This window comes from Equus asinus, chromosome 4 (genome assembly GCF_041296235.1).
Source record: "Equus asinus isolate D_3611 breed Donkey chromosome 4, EquAss-T2T_v2, whole genome shotgun sequence".
In the NCBI taxonomy this organism is placed as follows: Eukaryota; Metazoa; Chordata; class Mammalia; order Perissodactyla; family Equidae; genus Equus; species Equus asinus.
The window spans coordinates 91001005-91022824 of record NC_091793.1 but is presented as its reverse complement, the minus strand read 5'-3'; the positions used below and the strand labels follow the sequence as shown (position 1 = coordinate 91022824).

Genomic DNA, 21820 nt, shown 5'->3' with positions numbered 1-21820 from the left:
ATTTTCACTCATTTGAAATTATCTTTAAAAACTACGTAAAAGCGTAGCTTATTCTCTTTGTGCTTCCTAAGACTCTTAAGGGACACAAAATAAAATTAGATATCCTTTTCCAAGAGATTGGACTATTATGATCTTTAAAAGAGCAAAAATTTTTCATTCTGTTTGCATTCTCAGATTTGTTGGAAAAAAATTTTGTTTTAGGGAATAAAAAATGTACTAATGCAGAAGGGCTAGCCTTCATTTTTAAAAAAATGACTTGGTTTCAGTACAAAGAAAGAAATGGCTCTATGGGCAAAATTCAAGCATGAGTGACCAATTTTTTAATTGTAAAGTAGGTGCAACATTTAAAAAAATGTTACAGCACTGCATGACCTGTAATGCTAACAATATTTACATTAACTGCTTACACGAATCAACTGTCAAAGAGAGGGAAAAAAACCCCATGTGGACTGAGACAACAACACCTAGCACCCACATCAAAGCCGTAAGCAACCCGTGAAACCATGGGCAGACATACTTTACACGGTCTGCTGATGTAAAGTATACATTGGTGGCGGAAGCACAAACCTAATTAGCTGAAAATAGCAAAAAGAAGGCTTGGTCAACACAAACTCAGTCTGAAGACAAAAAAGCAAAGGCTAAAAAAACTTCTGCATGTCAACACACACACACCCCTACATACACACAGATACACCCAACATACAAACACACATATGTGCCTATCTGCGAATAAAAACCACTGTACACAAAACAGGAGAAAAGTGGTTGGTGCAAAGAAAAAAAAAAGGACAATACTAATGGTTTAAATATACCAAACACATCAACTTAAAACAAAAATGTGTCAACTAAACTACACAAAAGATTACTTCAGGTGACTGCATGACAGACCCAGCAGGGAATCCCACCATTACACAAAAGACAACATGAACCCACCCCCCAGAAGGAAGGGTTCCCGCCTCCAGGCCATGAAGCCCAGTGTGGTCAGTTGCATTCCATCAGGCTTGGGGGTAGGTGAGAGTGGTAGTGGAAAGGACAGAAGACACAGGAGACCTGGGGGAAGAACTGAGAGCTGTTGCTATCAAAAGTGAGCCCAGGTGGAGCGCTCTGCTGTGGCCCCAAGAAACCAACTGGAGGAATAACCTTGGTCTCCTTTTTCCTGAGTTACTGGAACTCTGCTACATCGTGGAACTGCGGAGTTTGGCGGGGGTGGGGGGTGGGGGGGGAGGCAGTGAGGGGGAGGAGTAAGGGAGGTGGTGGGCATTTAGGGATCCAGAGCGTGGACCTCCCAGTAGCCCCGGCATTAAGCTGTTGAGTGAGCTCCAGGTTAGGGGACAAGGCAGCACTCTCTAGGGATTTTAAGGGTTTAGGGGTGGGAGCTGGTGGTTCTAAGAATAAACGTATAACAGAACACTTTTTTTGATAATCCATCAACAGAAGTCAGGCTAGAGGCCTGAAAATCTGCTCAGTTGCCTGGGAGATAGGGTTATCACCACCACCACAAAAATTGTGAAAAAAAGACGAAAAATTATGTTGTGCTATATTTCTTATTAATAACCTTGTACTTTACAATGGCTCACAGTTTTAGGTTTGTATGCTTGTAATGTAGTATTTTCTCTCTACATTTGTTTCATATCTTTTTCTTACTTAATATAATATAAATAATTTGGTTAATAGATTTAACCTGCACATTTCAGCCACATTAGTATATATATAAGAATCTGTTAATGGTATAAATAATTCTTTAAATAAAATAAATCTGATATGTTACATAATACTGATAAAAAATTTCCATTGCTAACAATTTTGTAAGCCACCTTAACTTCTGGTTTAAGTAATACTGATGAATGGATATGAAACTTGCTTTGATGATTCATATTTACTTTTGTCACTACAAAAAAACTGAATTTTAACCAACCTTACCTCTGATAATGGTTTCAAGGTGGGGCTCTAGCCTCCATGTATGGAAACAGAAAGTTTTACCTTGCCAGGTATCATTTGCAAAAAAACTCAACTCTGAGCATCAATGGTGGTGCAGCATAAACTATCTAATTCAGCAGGTGGCTCTCACACATTAACTACAGAAATGACTGAGTAAAATAGTCCATCTAAGATTTTTTTTTTATAAAACCTATTCTACTTTAAAACTTAGGTAAAAAAAATATGCAACAAATGGTTGCAGTTTTTGAATTCTTAATTTAGACGTGTGAGCCCTCATCCCTTTAGAAATCTGCAAGGTTTCAATTTCCTAGACACCCGAACTCAAGTCCAGTGCTTTCAGGCAAAGTTCATTCCAAACAAACAATATAAATGGACACTCAGTGGTGTGCAGTGTATGTCATAATTCAGGTAATACATCATCATGCCTTTTCTCTGCTGTTAGATACAAAAACAGCATCTTTTACATTATCATAGAAAAGCATTTAGGTTGTATTTTTATTTATCACTTTACACTGGTAGTCTCTGGTAGGTGTACTCCATAGAAACCAAAGAATTTTGTACACTATTTCTTTGTACAATAAAAGATAAAGTGTGCATTAGGTACGCTTGTACATGACAATATTGTACAATATTTACATTTCTGATATCACCATGAAATTCTGTATTTTCTATATACAACATTGAAAATTCTTCAGAAACATTTGGACTATTTCTTATAATCACAATTTTAGTATTATAGAAAAAAGAGTTTCTCAGTAATCTCTTGACCATTTATCACTCTCATCCTTCAGGGATTTTGATTGGTTTTTCCAGCATTCATTATCCTTCCTGATCAAAAAAAATACTGTATCACTGCTTCTTTTAGCACCCTGTGGTGGTGTAGCTATCTGCCATAGTATAAATATTGATATAACATCGGCTATATCAATACCTATATACAGATGTATCTGTGCACGTTCCTTTAATAAACACTGTGCATTGGTGGAATAGTCCCTGTTATCTGGAGATCTTCCTCCTCTTGGGTTTGGGGGGTCTCATTTGTCTGTCTCCCTGTGGGATTTGGTGAACCTGGAAATAAAGAGGTGGAAAAAAAACCAACAGAAGTTGAAATCACAAACACCATTATGATTTCTGGCAAAGAAACAATTGGAAATAGGCCTCAGCTTTAATTTTCGATTATTTCTATCCTAAGGCATTTAAAATTTTTACCAAGACCCCAGATCTCAGTGCACCCACAGTCACTACAGAGAACAAGGAATCCTGGAAACTGACAAGCAGAGCAACACTCTGTGGACCCCCAAAACAGTGGAAGGCAAAGGAGCAACTGGAGAAAAATCAAACATAAGGCAAGGTGATGAGCAGTTCTTACCCCTGCTGTACATTTAAGACAAAAATAAGGCTTTTTCTGTCAGGGATCCCTAGATCACCAATTACACTAGAGTCTGGAAAAGGGGATAAATACATACCAAACAGGTTTTATTCTTTACTTCATCACCCGACTTATTTTACAAGTACCAGGAAGGGTCAAAGATTATAAGAACATGCACACAGCTCAGCCCCAGGAGGTTTAGTTATGAGAAGAAACAGGATGGAAAATAGAATACCCCTACCATCTGTTGGCAGATCTAAGCTTATGGAGTCTGGGAAGAGCATTTAATACAACTCACCTTTACATACTAATGCAGAAACTAGCAGCATTTAAGGGCTGTGTATCAGACTGAGCAGTGGTGGGGTGGTAGCAGAGCATGATTGCCAAGTATCAGACAGCAGGTGTGGTTTTGAGGGGCAGAGGGCAGGTGCTAGGGAAGTGATCAGGTGCCCCATGTTGTACTGGCTACTGATAGGAGAGGGCAAGGTCAAGACCCAGGAAAGGCAGCATGGGCCCAAGGCAGTGGTAGCAAATGCTTAACAACCAGCCCCTGTGGAGGGACACAGATTAGCATATGCCAATTTCTGTGGTGTAAATACTTGCACCATGGCCAATTTCAAGCTACCAAGGTGGTGTCACAGAACTCAGAGTTGGGAAGGGATGTGCATAATCAGCTCTTGAGGTCCACTGTAAGTTGGCTCAATTGTATGTTTTAAAAATAACATTTAGATAACAGCAAAGGCCAATGTTATTCAGAGTCAAATGCAGAGAGCTTTTTTTTTTTTTTTAAAGATTTTATTTTTTCCTTTTTCTCCCCAAAGCCCCCCGGTACATAGTTGTGTATTCTTCGTTGTGGGTTCTTCTAGTTGTGACATGTGGGACGCTGCCTCAGCGTGGTCTGATGAGCAGTGCCATGTCCGTGCCCAGGATTTGAACCAACGAAACACTGGGCCGCCTGCAGCGGAGCGCGCAAACTTAACCACTCGGCCACGGGGCCAGCCCCGCAGAGAGCTTTTTAAAAAATAATATTAAAAAAAAATCTATGAGTTTCTCAAACTGCCTTTCATCTTAACCCCTCCATATACACTTTTTAAAACCACTAGTCTCTGATAAAGAGCAATAGCTGAAAGCTACTTAAAATTGAAGAAAGGAGCCTTTATCCAAGATTACAAACTAGTAACCTGTGGACCAAATGTGCCCTGAAAAGGTCTTTCATTTAGCCATATGGTGTTCTAATAGTTTTAAAATAGCTGTCAACACTAAAAAATGAGAAGTTTTACTTCTACACTTCTGCTGTCTCATGAAAAATGGGAAGATCATGCAACACTGGTGCAATTCTCCATATGGCTCAGATCTGCTGGAGCATGGAAGAAGGAGCTCCTTCTGGAGCGAGCACACTCCCCAGGTTGCCACAGTCCCCATCACTCCCAACTGCCCTCTGGCCACAAAGGCCAAATATCCTGAGGCAGAGACTAGCAAGATGCTTGCCAAACCCATTTTCTCTTCTTCCTGAGCAGGCACATTGTATAATGCATTTCCTAGTCCACTTGAGTTAAGAAGGCCATATGATTGGGTCAGGCCAGTGGGAAGTCAGCATGAGTGACTTTCCAGGCCTGGTCCATAGAACCTATCCTGGCAGTCCTCTGTGTACATTCTCTTCTCTCACCTGCGGAACTGGATGCAAAGGATACAATGGAGTTCTCTGGGGCTCTAAGGAATGGTAGACACTTAATATAGAAAAAACCTAAGCCCCAGAATGACTGTGTGGAAAAGCCCTTCCCCAAGCAGAACCAGACCCAAGTCAGCAACAGCTCACTTGGTTGAGCCTCTAAGACTGAGTGTTGGTAGGCAGCTTACCCTGATCAGTGCATCTTGGTTGGCGTTTCTCAATCTACTCAAATTGCTGTTTTTCTCATAACTGATCTACTTTACTTATTGATAGCACTTGGCCCCAGAAGATATTTCAATTTTTAATCCCCACTCAGGAATTTTCCTACAATTCGATCAGGAAATTTAAAATATCAAGGCCTCAATTTGGCCATCTGTGAAATGATGGGTTGGATCACAAAATCTCTAAAGCCCATACAACCCCAGCATTCTATGAATCTATAACTTACATCTGTCATTCAGTAGCCACTGGATGGGTTTCATATAACCTTGTTAACACAACGTGTCAAGTAAAAGTAGAAGAAACTACCTTTCTTTGTTGAATAGCTTAAGATAATTCACATTCTTTTAGCGATTACCAAAATTATATTTTGAGTGTTTACATTAGCCAATATGTGAATTAGAGGATAATGATTAAACTTCTCACATTCAATGCTGTTATATGCACAGTCCAATAAAAATGTAAACAAAAAGTAGACACTACTTCTTTAAAATCAGAGTTTATAGTGTTAAAAAATGTAACAACAGTATTTTGTGCCAAATATTTTATTTTTTAGGTAACAAGAGAAAGGAAATGAGAGGCCTATGCGCTCTGTATCTTGGCGCTATTGTTTCCAATTTCACTTTTCTGTTCTATGGACAGAGTGAAATTTGCATTACTGAATATTTAGGTAACAGTAATGGCTACTGCTATTCACAGAGTCAAATGCAGAAAGTTCACATTGTGAACTTCAATCTGCTGCTTGCATTTTAAAAGAATGTTATGTGGAAAAAAACAAAAGTTATTTATCTCAGAAAAAAGGCAGAGTTAATATGGCTGGGTTATTTTTTCTTAAATTACTTTGAATCTTTTCTGATAACAGTATTTTTTCCAGCCCAGTAATTTAGTATTGCTACCTGAGCTGCTTGACAATATTTTAGAGACTTTACCAAAAAGTATAATACAATTTATTTTTAAAGAAACATAGTATAATGAAAAAATAAATTAACTTACAGTCCCAGACATTTTGTCCAGTTCACTCATGGCCTCATGAATAGCAGCTTCTAAATGGTTATTTAGCTTTCCACTTCTGGAATTAATGAAAACAACACACTAGATTAATATATTAAAGAAACAAAATCTCAATTTAATTCCCTAATCAGAAGTACTAATTCCACCAGAGAAAGTCAATTTATATTTGCATTTGGGAAATTCAGATGACAAAACACCCTGGGATGCTTACCACTGAATATTAAGAATAAAGGGGCAGAACGACAGCAAAAAATTAAACGTGATTGGGGAAAACTGATTCTTTCCCCTTCTACATGCTTCTTCCACAGTCTGATGATTTTGCAAGAAGGTTGGGCCATGGGTCTCTTTTCCCACAGAGGCCGCTCACCCTCCTGGACTCCAGTCTGCCCTGCGCAGTCTCTTGTTCTGGCTTGTCTCAGGCAGCCAGGCTGTGTGGCCAGGGGAAGGGCTGAGGGGCTGAACTGCAGGCTCTGGCCACTAGGGAGCTCCCTCTGCCCTCTCTGGAGCGTCCTGGCTTCTGGAGTTGAGCAAAGTGAAGGCTGAAATCCTGGTGCTGTTTGTTCCAGGTGGGAAACGGCCTAACTCGCTGCACTTGAGGCTCCCTCCATACTTGGGCCCACCACGTTTTCTCCAAAACCAAAATAACATAACTATGTGAAAAGATAAGAATGACAGTCTCAAGTCTCTATCCCTCATCTGACCTTTTCTCTTCACTCAGCATTCCATTACATACGTTTAGCCTGAATAACACACACATGGCACGTCTGCCATTACTGAAACTTACCTCTAGGAAGCTGTTGAACTAATTACTAAAATCAGGCAAATCCATACTATCCACCTCTGTAGTTATGTACCTTTTGTCCATCCTGACTGTTAACTTTTCCTTCTTTACATATATAAATAACCACCCAATTATTCTGAGTACTAAGGTGATTCATTTCATTTTTCTTGTCATGACAATTACCAGAAAAGCTGCAGAGGTAAACCTTTTTGAAACAGTACTAGCATGGCTTTTCAAGAGTTAAGTCCTGTCTCAGCATCTATATGGAGACTGGAAATGTACAGTTGTGGAAGAATTTGGCTCACACTCCCATTTAGTTTGGCTCACATTGTGTTTAAAAACATATTTGAACTTTTGCAGAATGCCTTTAGATGAGGCCTTTGGGATTACCACAGCCCTCACCAGGTTCTATACTCATGTACCAGGACTGGATAACCTTGGAGAACCCTGAGTTTTCCACTCCTGAGTAGTAAACTGCTAGGCACATTGTAGATACTCCATATATTTACTACATAAATATATTTGTCCAAAGATAGCACGATGGCCCTAAATTTTGGAAACTTACATGTACCAGTCAGTTTGAGAGATTAATGTACTGGTTTTAACTAAAATATAAAGGGTAATGCAGCACCAACCCCCTTTTGCTGACCTGTAAGTGGCCTCTAGCTTTTATATTTTTCCCATTTATTTTTATAAATGTAAACAATGCAGACAAGTGCATAGAATAAGTTAACAATTCCTAACAAATCCACTTATAAGAAAAAAGTGTTAATAATTTACACATTTCCTTTAAGTCTTTTTTATTTAAAAAATAAAGCTGAAGTTCCCATTTGCCGTCAATTCTGAGTTCCATTGTCTCCCACTCTCCTCCCCAAAGGCAACTGTGTTGTGTATCCTTCTAGTATGTTTTTATATTTTATATGACATATCTATGAACAATACGTAGTATTGTTTTATGGGGTTTTTTTATACATATACACAAAAGGTGTCCTGATACACACAGCATTCTGCAACTTGTCTTTTTTTCCCTTTATCACTGTTTTTGAGCACTGTCCAAGTTGATATAACCTATCCTTATACTGTCTTGTATTTACCTACACATTCCAGTTTTAAGAGACCCTCGGTATCTCGCGGAGTCAGTCTGAGTCGTTTTCCCAATGAGGAGTTTGCTAAGCATAATTCTGGGTGACTGGGTGGGAATCCAATCCCAGGGCCATCTAGGCTTGGCTGAGGTTTTTGTAGGCTGTTTGGCAAAGGTTGTGACAGTATTACACCTGGCCTCATTGCCTGACAATATTACGCCTTGTGTGACATAAACAGATTTAGCCTTACTATTTCTTTTGCATTTAAAAGTATGAACATGTTTTAAAAGATATTTATTTGTTATGCATTTTTATTATAATATCTTATGCGTTTAAAATTCACTACATAAATGTAGTCTAAATGTCTAATGTATAAAAAGAAGGTAAAATGTTTCAGTGAAAAACCATCAGAGGGCCGGCCCTATGGTGGAGTGGTTGTTTGCGCTCTCTGCTTCGGTGGCCCAGGATTTCGCTGGTTCGGATCCTGGGCGTGGACCTAGTGCCGCTCATCAAGCCATGCTGAGGCGGCATCCCACATGCCACAACTAGATGGATCCACAACTAAAATTACAACTATGTCCTGGGGGGCTTTGAGAAGAAGAAGGAAAAATTTAAAAAAAAAAAAGTGTCATTCTGCCGAAGGGAATTAAAAAAATTCACTCTATTTAAAAAAAAAAACCATCAGAGAATCTTGGTTCTCTTACTTTATCTTAATCATAAAAATAGCTACTATTTATTGAAAATTTTCTATGTGCCAAGAATTGTATTAAATCTTTATATAATTACTCATTTAATCCTTACAATAATTCTATGAAGTAGGTATTACGACAACTGTTTCTATGCAATACTTCATGACTTCTTAGGGAGAATTGGCGAAATCAATTCCAATTTTGTAATGAATAAGATGGATATTTAACTACAAATAGTTTTCAAAAGTAATAGAGTCATGAAAAAATTTTCCCTAACTATGAAAAATTGCAATAACATTACCATTAAAGTATAAAAATAATTTGACATTGTTGGATGAAAAGATAAAATTTTAGCAGTTTATCATCTTATCCTTCAACAAGATACTTAAAATGTTTGTAAACAACTTGTATTAATTTAAGTTAAAATAGTATAATGTCTTTCCCTTAACAAACTTAAGTAATCAATAGAGGGAGAAACGACTACTTTTGGGAGAGAATAAATATAGAGACATAGGCCATTAAATTCCTTGAATACATCATGAGACTCAAGAGGTAAAGAGAGACTCTCCCAGATGTCAAATCTTCAGTCCAATTTTTACACTAACGGGTCAGGTCAGGGAAGAATGAACTTAAAAGAGGAAGAAAAAGTGCCATGAGTTCACGAAATGAACAATTAGTCAAAATTCAGTCTTCCAGCCCAGAGGCCTCCCTGTGGAGTCTCTTCTACTATTTTCTATTCCCTGCTGACACTTAATAATAAACATTTTCACTAATGGACACTCTAAAACCTACTTGATTAAGAAATAGATGTTCATATAATCACATTTCTTGTTATTAATGGAGATAATTGCCACTTCTCCTCTTTCTTGCCTATACTGTCACACGTTATCCTTATCTTCACTAATCAAAAAGCCAGTACACATCTGTGAATGGTACAAGAAATAAGAAGGAAATGAGAAACTCCATGTTGCTCTACAGTCAGTTTAGAATTTAAGCAACTCACTTCATGTAGAACGGAACAAATTTGGGTTAGACCTAAATGTCAAGAATCTTAGATTCTGAAACCTAACCTGGACAAAGTATGCAGATTTAAGAAAACTTAAGACACTAAGTATCATTTCTTGGTTTTAAAGTGAAAGTGTGATTTATTTTTATCACTTTGTCACTTTCCAACTTCATAAAAATCAGGTTACTAAACAAATTTATATGCACATATAGACAGATTCTCACTTAAATGAGAATCATAATATATCTAAAAGTTACAGAATTTTTTCTTTTTTGAGAAAGATTAGCTCTGAGCTAACATCTGCTGCCAATCCTCCTCTTTTTTTTTTTTTTGCTGAAGAAGACTGGCCCTGAGCCAACATCCATGCCCATCTTCCTCTACTTTATCTGTGGGACACCTATCACAGCATAGCTTGATAATCAGTACGCAGATCCAGACCCGGGATCCAAACCAGCTATCCCCGGGCCGTTGAAGCAGAATGTGCAAACTTAACCACTGCACCACTGGGCCTGCCCCTGGAATTTTTTCTTTAAAGAAAGTATTTCCTCTTTTAAGTACAAAAGGACCCTGAGTAATATCTTCAATAAATATGTTAATATTTCTTTTGTGACTGGGCTGTAATAAGCACATCAATTTAAAGATATTTATTGTACAGTTTGATTGTAGGATATTGAGGATTAAAATGACTACATAGAGTTCTAAACATCTAGTGTGGTGGTAGAATGTTTCAATTGGCAAAAATATCTGATAATTTTCTTTGCTTCACCTGTATCTTTATAATAAAAATAAGTGTTTACTAAATACTTCCCATAGGCCAAGTACTGTGCTAAGGCTCTCTTTATATTATCTATAAATGATAACAATCCTAAGAGGTAGGTATTAACATGCCCATTTTAGAAATGAAGGATTTAGGCTCAGAGAGGTTAAGCAACATACTCAAGGGGGGACAGCCAATGAAGTGGTAGGGAATAGAATTTGAACTCAGGTCAAAAACCAACCTCTTAACCATCTTGTTCCAAATGACACCCTCCTTTTTCAGTCTCTTCTCTCTCCTTTTCCCCACAGTTCTACAAAAGCAGTCAAATCTTTGTCATCCTAAAACTTCTTCAGTTATTTTTCTGGAACTTTTCACATTAAGGGTAGAAAGAAGAGTAAATAATCTGTATCAGCTCTCTCTACTCCTTTCTTATTCACTCTTCAACCCATGGCCACTTGGATTGTATACCCACCACTCTACTGGAAACTGTTTTCAGTAAGGTTACCAATGGCCTCCAAATTGCCCAGTCTAATGGAGGTTTTTCAGTTCTTCTCTTACTGGACCTCTGTTGACCATTCTATCATCCTGGAAGGTTTTAGTCTTTGGCGTCTAACACCCTACTCCCCCACCCCTGATTCTCCTCCTCCTTTCTGATCATTCTTCTCATCTTCTTCATTATCTCCAGTAAGTGTTCAATGCCCTAGTGTTCAATCCTTAGCCCACTGTTCAAATCGGTCAAAGTATCTCTGTGTGATTGCAGCCATTTTTACATAGTGAAATACCACTTCTTCCCAGTTTCAGACCTGCGTGTCCGACCTATCCAGGGGCACCACACGTTGCACTCAACAGTTCTCTCTTGTATTTTCCATTTCAGTCAGTGTGTCTACCACCCACCAAGTCACCCAAGCTAAAAACTGGAGAGTTGTCCTTGATTACTTGCTCTCCTTCACATGCCAGTCAATCTCCACGATGCTCTGTCACTTTTACCTCCTGTTTCTTGACCACATTCCTTCTCCTTCATCCTCATTGCTTCCCTCCTGGTTTGAGTCCTCATCCTCCCTTCTCTTCTGCCATGACCTCTGAAATGATCTCCCTGTCTCCAGTATTGTTCCTCTAAAATTTACCCTCCACACAGCCATGTCAGAAGTGAAAATCCAACCACAAGTCCCCTCAGACACTCCCAATAGGATCAAGGAGCCGATGGGCCCTTATAAGGCCCTTCACGATCTGGTTCCTGCTCACACCTTTGTCTGCATCCCTTACAATTTCCTACCCGACGCCTTACAGTCCCCAGATCCAACTCCTGGTCTCATCTCAGCACTATCCCACCCACCCCATCTTGGTCCTTGTTTCCTCTGCCTGGCTAATATCTATGTAATGTGTAAGGCTTGGCTCAGATATCATCTTATTTAGCAAGCATTCTTCTACCTGAATTTAATGTCATTTCTCAATGATCCAAAAACACACTATACACATTGCTGTCATTGTAATTTTAACTTTTTTTTTCTTCTTAAAGATTGGCACCTGAGCTAACGATTGTTGCCAATTTTTTTTTCTGCTTTTTCTCCTCAAACCCCCCAAGTACATAGTTGTATATTTTAGCTGTGGGTCCTTCTAGTTGTGGCATGTGGGATGCCGCCCCAACGTGACCTAATGAGCAGTGCTATGTCCGTGCCCAGGATCCGAACCGGCAAAACCCTGGGCCACTGAATCGGAGCGCGCGAACTTAACCACTCGGCCACAGGGCCGGCCCTGTAATTTTAACATTTTAATTATTTTTGTTTTTGTATCTGTCTCCTTCACTGAACAGTGAGCTCCAGGGACTATAGCACTGTGCCGGGCACAGATTTTTTTTGCTAAGTTAGTCTCCTTAAATTGGGGAATAAATAAATGATTAAATAAATGATTCAGTCCAACACATCATTTATCTTGTACATTACATTCAACTAATTATTTAAGCCATTGGGCCTGAGTGTCCTCATCTATAAATGGGCTCAGTAATTCTGGCCCATCTTGTGATTGGGAGAATAAAATAATGGATTTTAAATCACATGAGCAAAATGTAAAGTACTCTACTGGGCATTTACAAGGCAAGTCAGTCTACTTAGACAATGGTATGATAAATAAAGCTGTTTTTACTAACATGTGCTTCACATTTTCTTCTTTTACCTTGCCAATCTGTAGTCCAAGTTTATGGTTTCATGAGCATTCCTTTAGATAATGCCACTTAGGACTCATATAAATTCACCACAAATAGTAAACTGGCTTTGAAGAAAAAGTTTTCAAATTGCTGTTTCTTACTCATTACCTTTCAGAAATTGCTTAATAGCAAATTTATGGGAAAATAAAGCTCATTTCAAGGCAGTAAATCTAAATATTTGGAGGAGTTATTTCATTTCTTTGTTATCACCTCTGTTTTGGATACTTTTGAACATAATCCAGCTGTCATGCCTCACTGGAGGAAAGATTTTAGGGATTTTTACATGAAATAAACAAGTACCATTGAATATTCTATAGCAAACGCCCCATTGCAAATTTGTGATGTAGGTAATTTGCAATTTTCTTCCTTTCATCCCGGCCTTGTATTAACTTTTGTAGGCATTATCCCAATACTAAACTCTGCATGGGAAGTGTGGCCCTTGCCACGACCAGTACCCACTTGCTATCTTCCAAAGGAGTCCTGAACACAGGCGCACAGGAGTTGCCCCTTGCAGTTGGCATCTTTTATCAGACATTCTAGTGAGGTGAAGAGAGTCTCCCCAAGATTTGTTGAGTTCTAAAGTTTTACCTCTGGCAAGAATTTTTGAAGACACCACTAAGAGAAAGAGAGTGTCCTTTAACAGACATTATTTATATCATTACATAAACCTTTTATACAGATACACTAATAATCATTCCGATCTTGTAATTCTTGGATGTTTGATAATACGAAAACTATAGTAACTGAACAGATATGTTGATTACATATATTTTAAAATAATTTTCCAAGTACATAATACAGAAGCACATTTGTAGTTCTCTACCATAAAATGAAATAATAGTTATGATACAGAAAACTACATTGCATTACAGTGGAAATTGTGTTTCAAACATTACCTACTTGTCCATACTATCTTTACTCAGAATATAAAGATCCAGAAAAACTTGAATAATAATGTCCCAAAGTTCAACTTCTTGTTATAACTCCAAAGGAAACCTATTGCCCCTGCCCCAAGAAAAAATTTTTTACCGTCACTTTGATTAACAGCTAATCTGCCTAAATTATTTACATGTGTACAACTGGGGTATCTCGCCCCAAAGTATTTGAATTGCAAGTGGATAAACTTTTGCTGCACTTTCAGAGACCATTTAATTGCTACATGTTGAGAATATTAATCATATTTTCTTTCCCACTAAATGAGAGGGATGGAGATGGAGGGAGTGAGGAAGGGGCCGATAAAGAGGGAAATCTTACTGCAGTGTAAATTACTAAGAAAAGAAAACATTTTCTGTAATAGCTAATTCGGCTTGTCTATAATGGTTCTCTTTGGTGATAACTATTAAATAATTTTTAGGCAGGCCCCAAGATGGACAAAATCAGTCAGATTTCATTGTCCCTTTGGAGGAGAACCAGTAAATTATATCCTTGAAAAACAAAATGGAATAAAAAAAAATAGTGCTTACTTTCTGTTCCTTTTCCGGGCTCGACTGTAGGCTTCTAAACCTTCTGTTAGTGTCTTCAACTTCTCCGGCTCCACCTGAGTGAAGGTATGAAGACCAAACCACATTACCCAGACCTGCAATTGTTAACACTGTTTGTACTTTCCTGCTGTACAAGTAGGCTCTGCGCTGGGGGAGAGGAGGCTAAAACTTTCACTATCCTGTCAAATGTCCTGTCCTCGCTCAGGCAGAGGTTGGTTCCGTGGCTCCAGGCTGCAAGATCGATGGAAAAGACTGTTTGGCTTTCAAATTGTCAACATTTTGAAAATAGTGTTTTAAGAACAAAACTTGGAATTTAAATAACCTTCAATACACAACACATATCAGTCAGAGATCTTGGTTTGCTTTCTCCGCTGCCTGATGCTCAGCAACTGCAAATCTGTATTCCATCAGGGGAGGACAAGAGCAGTGGTTGGTGAAGGGGTCGGGGCTTTGGAGCCAACAGAGAGAAGTCTGAATCTGACCTCCTTGCTTCCTAGCATGAGGAAAACAATTAAATTTTCTGAGCCTCAGTTTCCTCCTCTTTAAAATGAGGACAATAATACCTACCTTCCTGCTAGAATTGCTGTGAGAATTAAAATGCAGCCAGTCATGTTGAACACTTAGCCAAGTACAGAGCAGCTATTATTACCTAGAATGTATTAGGCTCTGCAGAGGCCACAAAACTGTGGGGCAGTGGTCCATGCATAGTCCTTACTGACGTGGGAAGAGGGTGTTGCTACATCTATGGGCACGTCCTCTCCCCTGGCCTGCTCTGTCGCTGCAAGCCTGTGTGAAGTCCACTACCTCATCACAGGGCGGCTGCCAAATGGTGGCTGGGGGATTTCAGGGGTGGGGAGGTGCCTCCAGTAATCTCTATCATGGTTCTCCAAGCCACATCCCCTAAGAAAAACAATTAATAAATAGGAAAACACGTGTGCAACTTGTGAATAAAAACACCTTTAGAAAAACATTGCTATTTTTATTGATCTTAAAAAAAAAAAATCTAAGTAAAGACAGTGTTGCTTGCTGTGTAAAAAGCTTCAAGGCAAATCCCCCAGCTATCCCTTAACCCAGTTTTCTCCCCACCCTATGCTACTTTTATATAAAAATTGAGAGGTTGCCAAAAGTGCCTCATGGGTAAGAAAATAAACACTAATAAGCAAGAAAATTATTAACTTTTGTCTTTAAATCTTCCTTACTCATGAATATCATTTATAAATAATTTTTCTTTGGCAGCTCAAATCTAGTACACAGTAGTGATTAACAAAGGGTTTCCATTATCAAGTCTGAAAACAAGCATTGCTAATTATTCAATGAGAAAAACAGTCAAATAATAGAAACATTTTCCTTTTCATGATTTTTGTATTTTGTCCTAAAGGATCAAAATATCTTATATGCACAAGTTCACTGGGGATAGGTGATCTATTCTGTGCCAGAACAAGAGATAACTTCGTTCCAGTAACACCTTACAGGAGCTATGAAGAAAAGTATCTTATTGGGATGACTGGAAAAGCTTAAGTAAGCTGAACATATCCATGAGCCGTTTTAAAAAAAAAAAAGGTGCCTGGATACGCTTTCATATTTCATGTTAGAAATGAGATTCCATCTTGTATTTACTCACACGAAAAGAATACGGAAAATGTTTCACATGTTACATTTATGCAATTTATAGCTAATTCCACTTATATTTAAATGACTTTCTTGGCAGCAGGAAGGAAGCTCTCCTGTTGCATAAACTTCTATTAGACACAAACTGGGGTAGTGAGAGATCTCAGAAGAGATGGATGCAGGCAACAGAAAGCAGATTCACAGTGAAACAAAGCAAGACACCACAGTGAAAACTTACTCTTTGGTCTTAATTTCAAAAATTGTTAGGTCAAATTATTTTTATAAATCTTCAATTTTTATTTTTAATTAAATAAGGAATAAGGGGCAATAAAAACATTTCTTGTGCACTTATTATGTAAAAGGCACTGTTTTATTATTTAATATGGTAATACTGCAAACCAGTATTATTTTTGTTATTTTACAGATGGGACTCAGTAAGTTTAAGTAGCACGGACAGCACTGAAACTCTTGTCTGGTTCCATAGCACTGAACCTCTCTCCACCATACCAACTCTAATATACATAGAAATGTAGTCATTTTATATATATTATATCATATATATACACACACATATGTATATACACATGTCTATATGTATGCACATGCACAGACATACTGAAAAAATTAGGTCAAATTATTTTAAATCAAATTATATTTTCATAGAAATTCAGATAATTCTTGTCCAAATTTATCTTAAAAAATTTTTTATGCTTGAATAATTTCCTGGTGATTTTTCTGATCTAATTCTCTACCATGATTTCTTCACTTACATTTGCCTCTAAGGCTGTAAGTTACTCTAGTAATGAACTATGTTATTTATAAAGGATTCAATGACCTTGACAGAGAAAGCAACGATGGTGCTTTCCAAAACTAAATATAAATAAGATACACATTTCTGTGTATTTTTCATAAGACAAGATCATACATATCCAGAGGTAAATGTTTAGTTTATTTTGTTTCAGAATTTTAGTACTCTAGTGTATTGTGAAATACAATACATGAAGAGTATGTGTTGTTTCTGGGGAAATATTCATAGACTTAGACAATATTTAAGAAACTCTTTAAAGATACCCCCCACCCCAAACAGTATCAGAGAAGAACAAAATAAATTCAATTACTAGTCAAATAGAAATCATATTTAATTATTTAATGAACACTACCTCATAAATTATTTAGCTAACTTGTAAATGAAGGAAGTACTGGGAAACCAAATACATAAATGTAACATTAAAAAGGTTAAATGCACACAAATACTTTTTATAAAACTTACACTGAAGGAGCAAGTAATAAGACATTTAATACTTTAATCTGCAATTATAATCTTATATTCCTGTACCTTCACAAGCCAGGAGTTCCATAAATTATTTAATTCCTATCTTGGTGAGAAACTGGGGTAGGACTTTCCAATGTATTTTTACTCATAATCTGCCCACATATTCTCATTCTAATAATGATGGTGCTAATAGTAACGGCCATGATAGTATAACTCTTTTCACATGTCATTTAAAAATTAGAAAAAGATACCCAGAATTTATATGTATTTATAAATCACATCTTACCTCATGTGTAAATATATACATATGTTGAATATTTTTTACTCCTAAATCCCTTCTTTCAGTTACTCAAATTCTTTAGATACAACAATTCTTCAACATAAATAGTCCTATAGCCTGTTCAGTCAGGTTAGAAAGATACTCACAGAGCCAGACATTATTATATGGTGGAGGTTTAAGAGTCTTCTGAACAAGTCTGAATCTCTGGTTGCTTATTTTGTTCACAAGGCACATATTAGACCTTTGGTAATTTCATTAAGATTGATTTGGGGCCAGCACAGCAGCATGCAGTGTATCTCAAGAGTAACTTAAAGTCTATGACAAAAGGAGACCCAAACCTCTCAGAGAGCCAAACTGCGCCTCTGAAAGTGAGGGATAGCATATATCAGAAGAAAGTGAATCGAAGAACTGAGATCACTTTTGAATAGAGCCAGTTAACTAGAGATGATGTAAAATTCCCTCAGGCTTTAATCCTGACAACAGGATTAAGTCTCCTGGTGATTACTTTGCTGCTACTTAGTGCTGAGGCAAAGCTGTCAGTCACACAAAGGTCAAAGAATAGAGCACACGCCACATCACAGATTTCATAGCAGAGATAAGACAGCTGACCTCAAGCTCCCCTTTTCATCCTTCACTTCTCCATCCCATTTCTACATCATCAGCCCCTGTTTTGGGGGAATGGTATAATACAAGGAGTCCTAAGCTTAGAGTTAGAAGACCAGGGTTGGAACCTGGCTTAACTGCCTGTGACTTGTGTCCTTAGGAATGCCACTTCTCTGAGCTTCAGTTCTCTCATCTGTAAAATGGGGATAATTGTGCACATCTTTTTGGGTCACTGAGAGAATCTAAAAAGACAACAAACATGAAGGTGCTTTGTAAACACCAAAGCAGTCTTTCCCAAAGTGCCACTGGTAGCATGTGAAATTATTTTAGGTGGAACATGGACAGACTTTAAAACACTTTTTTTTTTTTTGAGGAAGATCAGCCCTAAGCTAACATCTGCCGCCAATCCTCCTCTTTTTGCTGAGGAAGACTGGCCCTGAGCTAACATCTGTGCCCATCTTCCTCTCCTTTATATGTGGGGAGCCTGCCACAGCATGGGTTGACATGTGGTGCGTAGGTCTGTACCTGGGATCTGAACCGGTGAACCCCGGGTCACCAAAGTGGAATGTGTGAACTTAACCGCTGTGCGACCAGGCTGGCCCCTAAACATTTTTAATAGTTATACTTTCCTGTAAATTTGTATTAGAAAAATACAAAAAACACTATACTTAGATTTCACATGTATTACACCTTAGAATAAGACTGAAGAAGTTATTTAAAAAGTGGCTTGAAGAGTGCCTAGTACATAACAAGTGTCCAAAAAATATTTGTGGAATGAATAAATAAACAAGTAAATGAATATAAAGAAAAATTTTAACTAACTGATAGTATAGGTAACATGCAACTTCATCCGAAGTCTGGGAAACACAGCTATGAAGCAATAAGCAAATATGAGGCATTTATTAGGTTCATTATTATCAAATATTTATTAAAAAGTAAATATTTTAGGGGCTGGCCCCGTGGCCGAGTGGTTAAGTTCGCGCGCTCCGCTGCAGGCGGCCCAGTGTTTCATTGGTTCGAATCCTGGGCGCGGACATGGCACTGCTCATCAAACCACGCTGAGGCAGCATCCCACATGCCAGAACTAGAAGGACCCACAGCGAAGAATATACAACTATGTACCGGGGGGCTTTGGGGAGAAAAAGGAAAAATAAAATCTTAAAAAAAAAAAAAAAGTAAATATTTAAAAAAAATCTTCAAGCTGAAAAAGTCCTTCAAACTTAAAGTGCAATATTTCAATATTTTTTAAAGAATGGGAACTAATGATAAACAAGTAACTCGGGGTAAAAAGTTGACTCACCTGTGACACTATGACAGAAAAAGATGAATCTAATTTTCCAACAATAGTATTTGTGAAAAAATCGATAAATAATCTCATTTTTTCAAATGAACTAACCAAATCCACATTATTACAATTTTAGTCAGTGGCACTTTCTGAGGCCTTTTGTGTGTGTGTGTGTGTGTGCTTTCTTTCTTCTTCACTTTAGATAGCAGTGTTTTTAAGTACTAGAGAACTATACTACAGGACTAGAGCAAATCTATTCTAAATATTATAACACATTTCATATCAACTCACAACATATAAATAGAATTAAATGTTTTGGATAAACTCGTATTTCTAAAGAAACACTGTTTAAAAGTTCACATAACAGAAGGAGGTATTTACCTCAGACCTGAGATTCCATTTGCTACTATTCACATGAAAATTGTATTGACAAGCTCAAGAACTCTGTGCTGGGTCTCAGTTAACTGCGAATGGAGATAGTCTTCCTTTTCCTCTGTAATCTTGCTCAAGAAAAAAAAATCAAATATTCCACAAGTCACTAAAGTTTATAGTCTTACCTAAGCTTTGTACTCAGTTTAGTCTTTTTCCTAACATTCACATTTTTGGTCTTATCTAGCTTTTCATTTTTTTTTTTATTATCTTTCAAATTTTGATCAGGCACCGACTTTGTTTGCCTGGATTTTATCTAGCTTATTTCTTTTCAAAAACTATTTTCCTTCCTTTTCAAGAGGATCCTGTTGCTATAGAGCATTGATTGCCCTCGCTGCCCTAGCAGCCAAAATGCAGCCCAAATACTGTGGATATTGATTGGGTACAGAGAAAAGGATTCATTTCGAGTAGAGGTTAAGAAAATATATTAAGCAAAGGGAATATACAAAGAACACCTTCAGCAGAGAATTATAATACCAAAGAGTATAAACAGCTAACACTGAAAATCAAGCACAAAAAGAATGTTCTTCAAAGTAAAATGTTTAAACATCACAGGAAGACACACCTCTCAAATTTAGTCTCCAGGCTCAATTTCTTAAGTTACACATCCCCAGAATGCAACGGTAAGCTCTCTCTGGTTTTGCTCCACACTGAAAATATGTGTGCGTGTGATGCTGAACTGACATACAGAAAGTGTATTGTCCCCAAATAAACTTGGTTGATGAGTTTTGTCTGTTTTGAACAACTATTCAGAGATCTATTTTATCTCCACCTGACAAATGTAACTGTATGGAAAAAAGCCAAAGTGTGGATCTAGAGAAGAGTCTCTACACCCTCCTTTTAAACACATCCTCATTTAATCAGGTGCCGTTATACTGAAATGGAGAACTTTTCTGTGTCATCAGGAGATGTCTCTACCTATCCAACAACAACAAACATTTCATTGCAAAGAAACATTTTGGTGCCAATCTAGCAATAAATTCTTTCCTAAATTTGGCTTGAGTCAGAATACACATTGAATGTAAGAGAAACGAAATATGAAGACTAACAGGACAATGCTCAAAAAGAGTGAAAATGATATACTCAGAAAAAAATAAGAACTTTATTTCTTGATTATTACTTGAGAGTCAACCCTTTCAGGTTGGTTTATGTAAGATCAAAGATGGCAAATGATAATTACAAAATGTATTTTAGAAAACGAGTATTTTTCCTATTTTTAAATAATTATTGAAACATAGTACATAAAGATAACCATTTTCCCCCACAATTGCATAGGCTTTAAATATTTGCATATTATAGGGTATAGGTGTAATGCCAACAGAAGCCATTTTCCTTCCCAAGAATTCCTTAATACTAGGCCAAGATCTGGGAGTGCATTTCTCCGACCATAACGATGCACTGGAGCACAGCACTGATCTTATTCCTGGCCACTGAACCTCCAACTACAAAGGGTTCATGGTTCAGAGAGAAACTAGCACCATTTATTTAGAAAAAGTATAAATATCTTCAAAATATACTTCACTACAAACTGATGACTAATGAAAAATGTATTAGTGAGGAGATGCCACTTTCTGAATGGTATAATACAAAGTACATAATATTCTTCAGCGCTGTCACATGGCCTCAACATTGGGACAGTATTATATAGCTGTGATTCAAGACAACTTTTTAGACTGTTAAAAATCTCCACTAATTAATATTGTTGCATGTAGCGGGTAGGGTAGGAAGGCAGAGGAAGAAAGTCTGACTTTAATTCTTTTAGAAGCTTTGTGAGAAGGGGGACTTTCAAGTCCTCTCAACAAAGTGCTTTAAAATGCTTCCAAGTAAAACTCCTTCTTGACATGAACAGCTAATATTAACTTATAATCAGATACGCCAATTTGTATGCGATGTGCTGAACTTCATAAAAAATAGTTACAAACTATTTCATTCATTAAATAGATTCTTTATAATCCTTTCATTCTCAACCTGGTTAGTAAATCCTTTATTCAAGGATAGTGCACAGGTGAACAATAACTAAGGTCAAATTACCACAATTTCATAATGGTGGAATCCAAACAGAGAACAGGGATGAGGATGCTAATTTTTACTGAGCCTCTTTCATGTGCTGGGTAACCTATTTATGGTATCTTATTTAATT

General features: G+C 37.5%; 1 protein-coding gene across 11 annotated transcripts in view; it reads right to left on the bottom strand.

Moving 5' to 3' along the window:
- Nucleotides 1–2320: 2320 nt before the first annotated feature.
- MBD5 (methyl-CpG binding domain protein 5) overlaps nt 2321–21820 on the bottom strand; it is a 409939-nt gene continuing 390439 nt past the window's right edge. For 7 of the 11 annotated variants that reach the window (XM_070507660.1, XM_070507659.1, XM_070507664.1 and 4 more), the window contains 3 exons: nt 14185–14258; nt 6189–6264; nt 2321–3006 (listed from right to left, as the gene is read on the bottom strand). In XM_070507660.1, the coding sequence (XP_070363761.1) occupies nt 2935–3006; nt 6189–6264; nt 14185–14258 (222 nt within the window). In that variant the 3' untranslated portion in view covers nt 2321–2934. Of the gene's footprint in view, nt 3007–4095; nt 4319–6188; nt 6265–14184; nt 14259–21820 lie in introns of those variants that run through there. The other 4 variants (XR_011502803.1, XM_070507668.1, XM_070507665.1 and 1 more) reach the window with 4 other exon arrangements.